Here is a 14,316-nt window from a genome sequence, read left to right on the forward strand (position 1 = left end):
TCATATAACTATTGAAATATTGGTTGAGTGGTAGACCAATTGATTCTGAACTCGTATCTTTAAAAGTATAAGTATTAGTAACATTTAAAATAAATAAGAGCTCTCGGTGCCCCCCGTCCCTTCCCTCGCCGTCCACACAAAATCGATGCCGGCCCACCGTCGAAATTCGGCGTCGATTTACAGCGCTTCCAGCTATCGACGCTGGCAAATATGACCATTTTTTTTTTTTTTTTTTTTTCAAATTCCAACAGTCCAAAACCCACATATTTTTTTTTTCTTTTTTCTTATTCCATCTTTCAAACACATTTATACAACACTTCATACCACTTCACCCACTTCTTTCTTCCATACCACTTCTTTCTTTCTTTCATTCTCAACTATTTTTCTTTCTAAATCAAACACAATATCATGAATCCAAACTCCAACAATGACGAGAACCCTCTTAGTCACAATTGGAATTGGTCCGGATTTAACGATGAATTTCCCGAAGAAGATCAAGCAACACAATCTCAAGTACCACAAACTCAAATGTCACCCGAGGAATACGCAAATTTCATAACTTGGTACAACGAGAGAAGGACCACACAATCTCAAGTACCACACGCTTAATCACAAAATCAATCATTCACTCCATCCGTTGAAGACGAGGTCACTACACCAACATCCGCTAAGACGAAGGCAAAAGCGAAAGGTAAAGAAAAGGTTGGAGAAGGCGGACATTCAAAGCGAAACACACCGACGAGCATCATTCAAAATTCGTGGAACGAATTTGACGAGTTAAGGTTGGCGGAACGTTGGGTGAACACTGAAAATGGACATTGTGGACACCCTCACCCAACAGTCATTCAGTCAATCTCAGTAAAATGGACACTGAAAATTGACACTGAAGAAGATCACGGGCACCTCAGTGCTCTAAGGAAATGAACATGATAAAAAAAAAACGTGGGTGTAAACATTTACTGATCTACTCCGTAGTAAATTAGTAAACAAATACTCCGTACATAATCTACTAAATATTTATTAAACATTTAAAACAAATAATAAAGTTCAACATGGGTGTAAACATTTACTAATCTACTAGTACTAAATAGTGAATCACTAAGTGAATTACTACTGTAATAATTAGTGTTGGAAGCATAAGGGACGGAAGACAAAGTTATATTGTTTTATAAATCAAGTCGATTTATAATTTCTTTACACTTTGTTTATGATATTAACAATTACTGTAGTATTAGATTATTCATTGTTATATCTAGAAACGTGAACAACGGATGACATGTAAAAAGCTCGAATGAGATTTGTAAGGGTTTAACAGATACTCGTAGTATATCTTAGACCATTTGTAGTGGTCATTTGTGTTGTGGGTTCGTGTTGTGGATTTTTTGCACTTTATTGCTGACTAGTTTGTGTTGTGTTAGTGAGTGGAGTAGTGGTGGTGTTGGATGTTGGTGTTGTTTGTTAGTAGAATGCTGATGTGGTAAAATATAATTGGACAAGTATTAAAAAAGGAATAAAAATAATATTTTTATAATAATAAAAAATTAATAAATTGGCCAAAACGTACGTTGCCCACTGCGTTGAATCTTCCCAAACGCCGGCCAAAATCAACCGGAAAACGCCGCGATACAGCAGAAGGGAGGCGTTTTCCATCCTCCACGTCTGCAACAACGGGGTTGTACCTCCTCCGATACAATTGGTCTTAGAAACAACTATATCGCCGAATTCTCAACCTTAAATTTTCAAAGAATGTCGCCTGACGAACTAAACTTCAAAACATTACTACCGATGCTCCAACTGTAACAAAATCTATGCCCACGGGCTTTATCCATATTCACAAGCTTTACCCGATAGTATGAACCAAAGAATTGCATTGAAATATACGCATCAATGCATCGAATATTAATGGGGCCCACACAAACAAATGGCTACAAATACCACGAAACATCCTAGAGTATAATTTATTCTAGAAACGTGACAAATATTTTTTCAAAATCATGTCTAGAAGCCTATCAAATCAGCAACTATACATAATACTCCCGTACGGTACTAACTAAAACCAGCCTACCTTCTAGATTTTCATCATTTAATAATAATTTGAACCCCTTTCACGTACAATTTTTTATTATTTTCTCTACGACTAATTCGACTTTGTTTTGGATCAACTCGACTGATACCCATACTTTTCAATACCCTGTTTCATTTATGGTATTTATTTATTATTTATTTATATTACATATATATACAAACAACAACTACTTCAAAACAATCATATATAGAACCCAACACCATTGTAGTTCCTTCATATCAAGTGTGTTTTAATTTGTTTCGAAAGAGAATATGAGTTCGTTCACTAAGCCTGTTTCGATCTTTCTGGTGTTCGTTTTGATGACCAGTTTGACGTTCGAGTCTCATCATCACACGATGATATTCGCACACGCAAGACCACTTTCTGTTGTCCCTCAACAAAGTAAGTACTAGATTATATCGTATGTCGTACTACTTTCTAATCGTTTATGTTTTATCATTTATGCTTATATACAACTATTTTCGATATGTTGGCTTAGATTTGGATCGATGTATGCACAAACGAATCTATGATTAAAACTCAAGGGGTCCTAAATTTGCTAAATTTAAATATGTGGTCCATACCATAAAACTATTACTTTTTACATAATTTAAATAATTAGTACTTTACAAGGCACCACTAAAAATCCCTAAATAGTAATATATGAAAATTTAAGTGAACTCGTAGCTTATTGCTTTGTTAAAAAAACTATGTATACTTTTGTGATCGCGAGCCAAACAAAACTGACCCGGCCCGTTTTAACTAATTACATCCGCTTATTTTTGTCACTATCAATTTCAATTATATCTTAATGACTTAATTAATTAACTAAATGTTGATTGACATAATTTGCAGGATATGCAAAGGCTTTGAATACACTTGGAATGATATGTAAATGTTGTGATGGTTCAGGGGATAAGTGTACAAGTAAATGGAATGGATCATGTTCTAATCTCCAGTGTATTCCTTGGAGATTACATTAAATTTGTAATGTTTAATATTCATTTCAGGTTGTAAATTAAAAGTATATATGTAAAGTAGTTGATGATATCAGTTTTGCAGTGTTTAGACATGAACTTACTTTGATTTATAGTAATAGTTACTAAAGTTAAAGATGGTACAATATGTGTGTTAAGACGACTAAATTTAAACGAGTAACGTTTTAGAAGTGAAAGAAATAGATCGGGTAGGATTTGTTGAAAACCAACACTTCGGTGTCGAAATCTTTCTATTTATCGAGGATTTGACTTGCTTGATCGTTCAGTTTATCAGCAGGCGGTAACGATACATCACAACGGATAGTAAAAACGTAGAAATAGTATTGGTTGGTAAGAAAAAAAATTCATGCAAAGAAGGTAAAGTCAATTTTGAATTAACCCTAGTTTGTTTTTTGGCAAGCATCATATTCAACTAAGCTTTTATTTATATAATAAATAATTAAAATTAAAATTTATATTTGAATAAAACAAATTTGTAACTAGTCATAGATACGACCTACCGATAGAAACATATATCTATATATATTTAAGTTTAGAGAAAATGATTGCTTCTAGATGAATGAGTAGTTAATACATAATTTGATTAGTAGAAAAGCACAAATTTAGCATGTTAATCGAGTTTTATTTATACTTGGTTTTAGGTTCTATTTTATCTTCACCGGATACTCTTTTTTTTTTTTATTAAAAATGATAACTTTACCCCACACACACCAAAAAAAAGAAAAAATGTAAAGTTCAATTGTTCAAATGTCACTCAATGGATATACAAAATTACAAATGTTCAAAACCAGCTATATATATATACCAAGTTTATAACAAATCAGATAGAACCATATGTTTTCAATTACCATAATGGAAGAAGCAGAATTTACAAATTACACTGATACCCTCCTCGTTGACCAAACGGCTTGCGAGTAGAGTAACAATTACTGTTCTATTTTAGAGATCATGTCCATATATGTCTTCACATATACGGATGACAACACATGGTCAGAAGCACAGTCCAATTAGAACGTGCGTCTACCTCGTGTGGGCCATCCTAAAGAATCGTTTTTTCGCGATGTTTAATTAGTCTTCTTCTCTTTCTCTTGTTTCGACGGGCGTATAAAATACTTAAATGTCCATGCTGCCAACAGAGTTGCCTCGACAGGCGCAAGCCAATAAACAAGTATATGCTCCTTGGTTATATGATCACCACGAGCGTAAGCCCAACCCATTACCTGAAACCATATATGTTCAACAATTAGTCAAATGTCTAAAGTACCCTTTTGTCCTAAAAATAAAAAAATATATATATCATATTCAACTTTTTTTTTCCGGATTTTATTGGAACGGCGGTTAGGAGTCACTAAAGGAGGGTCGAACGCGATGTCGACACCCACCCACCCGATCATTTCCTTGGTACGAATTATCACAATCCTACCGCCCCTAGGAGGAAACCCCCACGACGCATCCATACGGGCATCGCGTGTGGTAAAACCCCCTCGGTTGAGGTCCGAACGCAAGACGTCCGCAACCTTTGAGGCCCATGAAATGGGCGGATAACAACAAAGGAAATTTTGCAGCGAGTGGGAGTCAAACCCCTGAACTCCCATATAGGAAGGCAAGTCACTACCACTATGCCAACTTTCTGTTACTTTATGTTTTGGATTGAACTAAACTTTTTAGGACATAATAGATTTCATGAAAAAACTTGTAATGATACATTAGTACTACAATAAAGTTGTTTCCTGGGGGTGATTAAACCGATTTGAATATACATTAAAGATATTTTTGTCCATGAATGTACAGTTTAAAACAATATATAAATACGGGTGGCAATTTCAGCTCATGTGCATATTAGTTGGTTTTTTTGGGTTATGTACTATCTTAAATGGGTCAAATATGTAAAGCTGAAAGGACTTACTGTCACTAAAAGAGAAAAAAGGTTGAACGGGTAATAATTTTTTTTTTTTTTTTTTTTGAAATGTTGAGAATGCACAAAACCTTTTGTAACCACGTTTTATAGCAGATTCTATATCTATATTAATTAACTTAAAGAAAGTGATGAAAGAATGTTTTCATAGGTCCGCCCAACCTAAATCGCACTAAAAAACTAGGCATTTTGACCCAAAGACATTTGACTTTTGAGTATTAATGATGTTGATACTTACGGAAGCGGGATTCATACATCCACCAGTTAGATCGGATCCAAGTATATGAAGAGCGAGTTTTGAGACGCTACTAATCCAAGTTTTCCGGAAAAAGCTCCCAGGTATTTTCGAAGAAAGTGAATGTGAGATCAGCACTATTGCAAACGTCAATAACCCTTCGGTCAACGCACCTTGATAGAGACTAACAGTTAGTTTTGGCCCACGGCCTATTTCCGGAAACGTAGCAAGGATAAGCCTGACTCCCATTATTGATCCAAAAACCTACATCACAAGATAATATTCAAATGAACGAGGACCATTAGATAATCAGCTACAATAAAGCTGGTCTTCAGTGTTGTAAATGGCGGCCGACTAGTCGGTTTGGTGACTAGCCCACCCAGTTCCACCTAAAAACGTATAACTAGTCTGCAACTCTAAAAATCGGGTCAAAGTCAGTCAAAGTTGGTCCGCGTCTGTCTGAGTCGGGTCTGATTCGGTCAAAGTCAAGGTATGTCGTAGAGAAAATCATGTTTGGGTGTGGGTTTGCTGATTCAAGTAGTTATTTTAATATGCTATATGTGCTACTTTTGCTACTAAATATTTTAACTTCTAAGTTCAGTCCAAGGAAGAATTTTCGGACACACATTAAAAGACTTGCTAAAGTGGTTTGTTCAAAAGATTCAAAACATTGTTTATGTATCTTAAAGATGACCATTTGTACAAGGTAAAAGAAAATAATTTTATCCCATTTTCTGCTTTAATTCATCATCTTTAACTTGAAAACCACAGCAAAATCAACGTTAAAAGGCCATTATTCATTGAAACTTAAGGGTATCCTTTTTTCTGTTTTCAACCACTTCCAGTGGATATGAAACATCAATCTCGCATACAATGATATTCATATTTCAAACAAGGCTATATATCTTATTGCTAACCAACTGTACATACAGGTTACCAGAATAAAGAAAATCATGATAAAGATTAAAAAACTAGGATAACTCTTATCTCTAAGATATTATTCAAAAAAAGATATATAATGTTGAAAATCAACAGGGCTAGCTCTTGTAGCAATAGCTAATTAACACTAAGATCTCAAGCATCTTGATGCAAGACATCTTTATAGTGAAAACGAAACAGTGTATTACGTAGTACATAATTTATGCAAGCCCAATTCATATCTAAACCAATTACATAACAAAACCAAAGTTACATTAATAATTAATAAAAAAACAAAATAATACAAATGTAAGCTTAAATTGGGATTCTTAGAAACTAATTTAAGCAAACCAAAGTAATCATTTAACATGATTTATACAAACCCAGTTTAAAAATCAAAACTTTAAAGTAACATATAAAGTAACTATCATAATATGGATCTTGATCATTCAGAGAAGAAAAAAAAAAAACAAGTTACGCAAATTCCACCAATCAATTAATTTAATTTATGCAAACCCACTTCAAATCTGAACTGACTGTATGATAAAAATCAAATCTTTAACATCAAAATCAAAAAAGTAACTAAATTGCTAACCTGGAATGGGATTCTTGAACCAACAATGAAAAGAAACTTGGTAAAATTGCCAGTAATTGCAGATGACAAAACAGTGAGGGGATTATAAGCACCACCATTTGTTAGTTTAGCTAAAGATGCAAACAGAAACATGTTTAAAACTGAAAGTGAATACCTAAACGCTTCACCAGAGATATCATGATGACTAAACCCTAAAACCTGATGAACAAAAATCTTGATTAAAACACTTGACCATACCCACATGAATGACATGACAACATCGGATATTAGTAGCATCATTCCCCCCATTTTTTTTGTTTGATTTTTGAGTGTTGTTGATATTGATATTAAAAGGTGGGTATGGATGTTTTGGAGATGAAGGGTGAAATTGTAATGGAAAAGGGGAGGAAATTGCAGTTGACCGGTGTTTACAGAATACAGAATCTCTTTGTTTTTGTTTTTCTCTTTCCTTTCTGTTTCTGATTCTTTTCCAAGTTTTTAATTTTTTTTTTCTGAATATATAATACATAAAAATAAAATATATAAATATATATATTGTATATTAATATTGGGAGATGATCCTCACACACCACTTTTTTGATTCATGTACACATAATTAACTATTTTTACCCTTAATTATACAATAATAATAATATATGTTCAACTGTCTAAGGGCATAACTGTAATTTTATGAGACAAAAGTGTACATGGTTTAAAAAGTAGTGTGTGAGAATCACTCCCATTAATAATACATATTTTATATACTTATACTTATTATATTTTTTAATATCAAATTGACCAAAAAGATAAAATCAAAATCACAATTTCTCATAAATGATATTTTATCAGACCATAAATGACTTTGATTTCAATTTAGTATTTAAAAAGGTTAGCATTTTTACTTAAACGACACAACTTAACCAGTCATCATGTGATCATACTATATTAGCGAGATCGGGTGGCAAGTCAGTGAGGCTGGTTTGAAGAGAAGGTTGAAACCTTTAATCGCGAGATCGGTTCGTTTGCGATGCCACCGCCTAGGTTGATCGATTCGTCTTCAAATAGGTCTGCAAGCTTATGTTATCCTCTAAACAACAGACTATACATACGAATATTTCGGGTTGAATAGATCACGTGAACCACCAAGTGCTAACCATAATCCAGGTGCCACGGAAAAAAAAAAAAAAAAAAAAAAAAAACAAATACGGTACAAGTTCACTTCAACAATAACATTTAAGTTCTATTATCAACGTTTCCTTACAATAAAATTTCACAAAGTATGAGTTTTAAATGACTGCAAATCTCTATATTCGTACAAAATATATTTTGAGAAGTTCGAAGCCGACTAAGATGTAGCCATGGTCAATTGAGTTCTATTCCTCTTTAGTGTGATCTTCATCCACCTTATCGTCCACAAGGGTTGATGTTTTCTCCGAGACTAACTGCCCAACCTTGACGTACTTTTCCTCAAACTTGGCCTCCCAGTCTTCCAAAACTTCAAGCTCGGATGGTTCTAGACCATCAATGTTTCCAGTAAGGTCAGAAGGCTCGAAAGACATCAGAGCTAAGGCTCGACTAGCATCTCGACCAGCAAATAATGCGTATGGTCCACCAGGACCGTAGAACATCCTGAAAAATTCGTTTAACAAATCGGTTAGTATTAGATATGACAATTTGGAGGTTACCCATGCTACACTGTGTAGAGTTGGTAGTTTGGATCCATTTCCTGTCCCCCTTTTACACATTAAAAAAAAAAAAAAAAAAAAAAAAAAAAAAAAAAAAAAAAAACTTTCCTGTCTTGTGAAAGTAGCCATGTTCAACTCTTATGTGTAGAGTTGGTACTTTGGATCCATTAACCTTTAAATGGATCAATTTGGGTTTTGGTACACATCTAATGGGGAAAATGGGTAAACCAGAAAAAGTTGAACAAAAAGGACTCAAGTCAGATGGGTCAATAGTCACCTAAAGTTTAGATAAGGTATACCACATCCAAAACTGTTAAGTTTTAAAGATTACATGTTGGAGCTAATCAGTTAATTGTGTCTCACATCGGAAAATGAAATAAACAAATGTATGATTAAAAGCTTAGGGGAACCTCCCTCTATCACCAATTGGTTTTAGAGTACTAGGGAACTCATGGGCTTATATGTGATGACGTAGGGTTTGGCCCAATTAGGGTCTACGCATTAACTTGGGCCCCAAGTCAAGTAACCCTAATTCCCATCTATAAATATGGGGCAAAACCTACATCAAGTTCACACGCTCCCAATCGCATACACCCTCATGCGGTCATCCAATCTCGCCTCTCACTCTCTCAATGAAAGCACGCGGCAGTCATAGCTGGATCTTCTCCTCGATCGCCTTCACGATCGCAGCACTAGGGTTTTTACCTACGGGTCTTGTAGGGTTTTTTCTCCCTTTGCCGTCGATAGGGTCCGACTATCGACCGGCGGGCAATTCGTTGGCCACCCTCCCGAGATCATCATCTCAGGTACGGGTTATCACGGTAACCGGACCGGAGATCAACGACGTTGACACCTAAAAAAACCCTTTCGCATTGATGTTCGTGTGTAGGTTTTCCCTTGGAAAAAATATGCATGAACAATTGGCGCCCACCGTGGGGCACGATGCATTATGTCTCGTGTTTCTACCGTCTATCGTTCGGTTTGAGAAGGTTTGTCTTTTCTTATTGAGCTTTTAATTCGTTATATGCGGTTTAAGTACATGAATATTTAGCGCAGATGTTCGCGCGTTTGCGCAACTGTCCACACGCTTTTGTCCAGGTTACGCACGCTTTGCGCACAGTTGTCCGCGACTTTAGACGCAATTTTCATGCGGTTTTACGCATGCTAGTTCATGCGGTTTCCCACGCATTCTGCATGCGGTTTTTTGCGCATATGTTCGCGGGTTTACGCACAGTTGTTTGCGCAGGCTCCTGTGAACTTATTTTCCGCGGCATAATGAGAAGTTCGATACGATACTTGACAAAAATATCATACCGAACTTGGGGGACTTGATGACGTAGGGTTTGGCCCAATTAGGGTCTACGCATTAACTTGGGCCCCAAGTCAAGTAACCCTAATTCCCATCTATAAATATGGGGCAAAACCTACATCAAGTTCACACGCTCCCAATCGCATACACCCTCATGCGGTCATCCAATCTCGCCTCTCTCTCTCTCAATGAAAGCACGCGGCAGTCATAGCCGGATCTTCTCCTCGATCGCCTTCACGATCGCAGCACTAGGGTTTTTACCTACGGGTCTTGTAGGGTTTTTTCTCCCTTTGCCGTCGATAGGGTCCGACTATCGACCGGCGGACAATTCGTTGGCCACCCTCCCGAGATCATCATCTCGGGTACGGGTTATCACGGTAACCGGACCGGAGATCAACGACGTTGACGCCTAAAAAAACCCTTTCGCATTGATGTTCGTGTGTAGGTTTTCCCTTGGAAAAAATATGCATGAACAATGTGGGACATGTTTTGGGCTAAAAACGATCCTAAAATGGTACCAGAGCGAGGTATGTAATTATTGTGGCTATGGAGGTTCAAATCAAGATGACTTTGGACCCAACCGTTTTATCCAGTTACAGAGTTACCCAACCCACTAGGCCACCTCTAGTTCCTTTGCGTGCATCTAACATCTCATCAATCTCAATTAGCACCATACTGTCTGAAAAACACATGCATCTTTCTACCGCAAGGTTTTTAAAATTAAACACATGTAAAATTTTATTATTCACTTACTACTGTAGTATTTAAGCAACCATTGTCTGCTATTAATTAATTTAATTAACATCAATTGTAAGTCCTGCATTGGAGGAAGAGGGAAATGACTATATGGCATGGAAAACATCAACATACTAGCCGTTATTCAAATATTAACGATGAAATAATTAAGGTCTTGAATCTGGAGGACATTAAGATTTTTTATTTATGCGGTTCACATGAACTTCGATTGCATTGCCACATTTAATTATGGACTTATGATGTATGAGTTTCTAAAGTCCTTTGCTGTTCACGAGTTCATTAATATTGATTTATATAACACTGATAGATAGATTAACTGAGATTGGAGATAAAGATAGATTGAATATAATGTTAAATTAAAAAAATGCATATAAAGATCCTACGCGTAAAACATGTGACTCAGCGGCCCATGGATCAAATCGGCATGATATAGGTACAATTTGGACTGTATTTCCAGAACATTATGAACTAAACCTATAGATATAGATATACTATTAGTCCAATGAACAAATTCACCATACTTGCTTCTCGAGTATAGTCGCCAACTTTCTGATTTTAGAATTGTTTGCCTTAAGCATTACAGTCTTAGGGTGTGTTTGGCACGTAGCTTATTGGAGCATATGGAAGCTTATGGGAGCTTGAGCTTATGATTTTAATAAGCCCCAAGTCATAAGCTTCGTTTGGTAGACAAAAAAAGTAGAGCTTATGAAAATCATAAGCTCTGAAAAAATAAGCTACTTGTAGTAGCTTATGAAAAAAAGTAGAGCTTATGAACTGAAAAATAAGCTCCAGCTAGTTTACCAAACATTTATAAAAAATAATAAGCTCCAGCTACCAGCTCCTGCTCATAAGCTCCAGCTCCTGCTCATAAGCTCCAGCTATAAGCTATAAGCTCCAGCTCCAGCTACTTTCGTCCAAACACACCCTTAGTTATAGGCGAAACTACATAGGGGCTGGGGGTACCTGCCCCCAGTGGATTTGAAATTTCCACTATTAAAATTTTGGATTTTTTTTTATTTTGCCCTTAGTAAATTTGAAATTTCCAGGCTTAAATTTTGATTTTGCCCCCAATCCAAAATCTCATGACCCAAAAGGTTGTATTTTCATGAAAGAAAAAAATTTACAGCTTTTAAAAAAAATTCACCCCATTGAAAAGATTTTCTGGTTCCGCCACTGGCCTTAGTAGCTTATAAAGCCTAATATAATTACAACCTTGGCATAAAATTGACTACTGGTGATGCAACAAAGTTAATTTTCATTTCTTTTTTTCTTTTTTCTTTTTTATCGAAAATGGATAGTTCATTTGATATCAATAACAAGATAGAGCATCTTTAGCTGCCCATACAGACAAATAATCTGTAACTGTACCATCTAAAACAATCTCAACATTGCACCTTACGACCTCAACAGCTATACTAAGTGCAACACAGTTACTTTCTGATTCAAGATAAAGATTTGCATCTGCAATCGAGTTATTACAATATACAAATCATATGAACCTCTGTACCATGCCCTGATAAGAGGAATTATAACTTATGTCGAAGCACATTCAAATATGCTATTGTGTGTACATGGTTACCTCTTTTTAGATTTGAAAACAATTGACCCAATTTTGACAAATATCCGTTATATATCTAACCTAACATCACCATTAGTATCATAACTATAGTTAATTAATTTTCGAAAAATCATACAAACTCTACAAATTGCAGACATTCATAGTGAAAATATTCGCCCAATTTTCACAATTATTATCATTTATCTATCTAACCTAACATCACCATTACAAAACTATAGACACGAGAGCAAGTCATACGAACTTACAAAAACATATAAAATCATCAATCAAATTAATTAATTACTACTAATAATAGTAAACTAAAATGAAATATCACAGTTACGATTAATACCTGGAGCGAGAAACATCATAAATCTTTCCTTTAATAGCCATCAACAAAGGTTTATTAGGATCAGAACCATCGTACGGTCTCAATTCATCTTCAGTAATATCTCCAATTTGAACAGGTTCACGCATCATGACTTGTTGTTCACGTTTAACTTCCACGTAAGCGTCTGCTGCAACGAACATACCGGAGACTATTTTGTAGACGACATACATCATCGCAGATATGGTGAAGAAAGCCGCCGGTGATAGTCCGGTGTATTGATTGATTGCATCGGTTATCGTTGTATACAACCCCATCGGAGTTTTTGTTGTAGAGAAATTGTTTTTGGTTTATTGAATGCTTTAATTTTAATTTCAGGTTTTCAAGTTACAGCTCTGGTGGCTCACCTAACTCAATTGTTCAGATTGTAATTTAACTGTATTTGAGACTCTCCATGTTTGTCAAAAGACTCGGTTTTAAATGTGTAATAATGGTACAAAATTACATGACTCGTGTACAAAATTTTACTGCTCGTTAAATTCTTTCTTTTTGCACTCCCAATCCTCTACGTTTCTAAATTGTTTCACAGATCGTCCATCCGTCAGATTTCCGTTTGTTTTCATCGTTAAGTTATACCACGTGCCAAACACGTGAGAGTATTATGGTCAGATCAGTTTTTGATGATCCTTTATATATTCCCAAACCCCAAATCATTTCACATAGGATGTAAACCCTAAACGTTCATATTTTTTTTGTGCTCTCTAAATTCGTTATTCTATTCTATATAACAAACGATTCTAAAAGAAAATCATGGTTCAGTGCAATTGGTAGAAGCGCTTGTATGCAAACTGATGATACGCATAGTGATCCGTCTTCACAAGGCACACTATTAGTAGCATCCCGACTTAAGTATACCTGGCATAAATAATCTCGGGGAGGGAATATCTTCCCGGCCCACCTTAGTAGCCTGATCAGAAGATTACCATGGACACATCCGGAATGGACCTTACCGGACAAAGGTTAGGCGGGACGCTGCATAAAGTTCCAGCCCGGACAAGTGTGCAAACTACCGGCATCATTTAGCCGGATGAAGAAGCATTGAGAAGCCAAGAACTGTATCAACACATAAATAAGCATGCTGAACTATGAACGTCAGACACCCGACAACCTTTACCAAGTTACCTATAAACCGGCAACAATCTTGCCCGGTCATAACACAACCGTGAAGAAACACTTGAAATAAAAATCAAGGCAAAGCTTTCTCGACTGGACAAAAAACAATGCATCCATCTGTCATGACCCAGTCGGATTTATCACGCTCTCAGAATTACCATGCCTTCCCGGTTTAGGTGTCTTGTCCCGGAACAAGCACATTATACCAGAGCAAGCACACCATCTCGGAACAAGCATGTTGTCCCGGAACAAGTGCACTGTCCCGGAACAAACACATGATCCCGGAGCAAACATACAAACAAGCTGCGTGCCACGTCAGCCCACGAATCTGTAAGACCCGAATATTTATCTTGCTTGTTTGTGCATTAAGACATTCGAGATTGGGTTTCGCGGATTATTTATATAAAGTTTAAAATGAAAAAGAATCTGTTTCAGAGAGGCCGCGCGCCGCGCGGGGTAGGGGCGCGCCGCGCCGATTGCTGCTGACAGAACTCCTTTGTTTTTATTTATTTAAATGAAGGGTATAAGCGTAAATTCACTTGGAGGCCGGATTTGTGTGCCATATTAGCTACTTTGGATCAGTTTTGGATCATTTTTCATGTCCATTCATCCCTTCCAAATATTTAGAGAGAGATTGGAGGTTTTGGTGAAGAAGAAGCTCGAATCGTTCAAAGTCTCGGGTTTTGAAGTTGTTCCTTTCGTTCTCGGCTACACGGTGATAGTATTGGTAAGCTCAAACTCCGAATTTCATCTATTTAATTTGATATTCAAGTTAGGGTTTTGAGTTAATTTGTTGTAATAC

General features: G+C 36.2%; 2 protein-coding genes across 2 annotated transcripts; both read right to left on the reverse strand.

Annotated features, from left to right (window-relative positions):
- Window positions 1–3,901: 3,901 nt before the first annotated feature.
- On the reverse strand, window positions 3,902–7,014 carry LOC139898736 (probable aquaporin SIP2-1). The gene is made up of 3 exons (XM_071881506.1): window positions 6,727–7,014; window positions 5,217–5,477; window positions 3,902–4,283 (listed from the first exon to the last, which is right to left on the reverse strand). Exons 1-3 carry the CDS (start codon window positions 7,012–7,014, stop codon window positions 4,128–4,130), a joined length of 705 nt encoding a protein of 234 aa, XP_071737607.1. The 3' UTR covers window positions 3,902–4,127.
- Window positions 7,015–7,919: 905 nt separating this feature from the next.
- Window positions 7,920–12,781, reverse strand: LOC139898737 (membrane steroid-binding protein 2-like). The gene is made up of 2 exons (XM_071881507.1): window positions 12,366–12,781; window positions 7,920–8,334 (listed from the first exon to the last, which is right to left on the reverse strand). The coding sequence occupies exons 1-2, from the start codon at window positions 12,656–12,658 to the stop codon at window positions 8,079–8,081; spliced, it is 549 nt and encodes a 182-aa protein (XP_071737608.1). The 5' UTR covers window positions 12,659–12,781; the 3' UTR covers window positions 7,920–8,078.
- Window positions 12,782–14,316: the final 1,535 nt, after the last annotated feature.

Source organism: Rutidosis leptorrhynchoides, chromosome 3 (assembly GCF_046630445.1).
Source record: "Rutidosis leptorrhynchoides isolate AG116_Rl617_1_P2 chromosome 3, CSIRO_AGI_Rlap_v1, whole genome shotgun sequence".
Taxonomy (NCBI): Eukaryota; Viridiplantae; Streptophyta; class Magnoliopsida; order Asterales; family Asteraceae; genus Rutidosis; species Rutidosis leptorrhynchoides.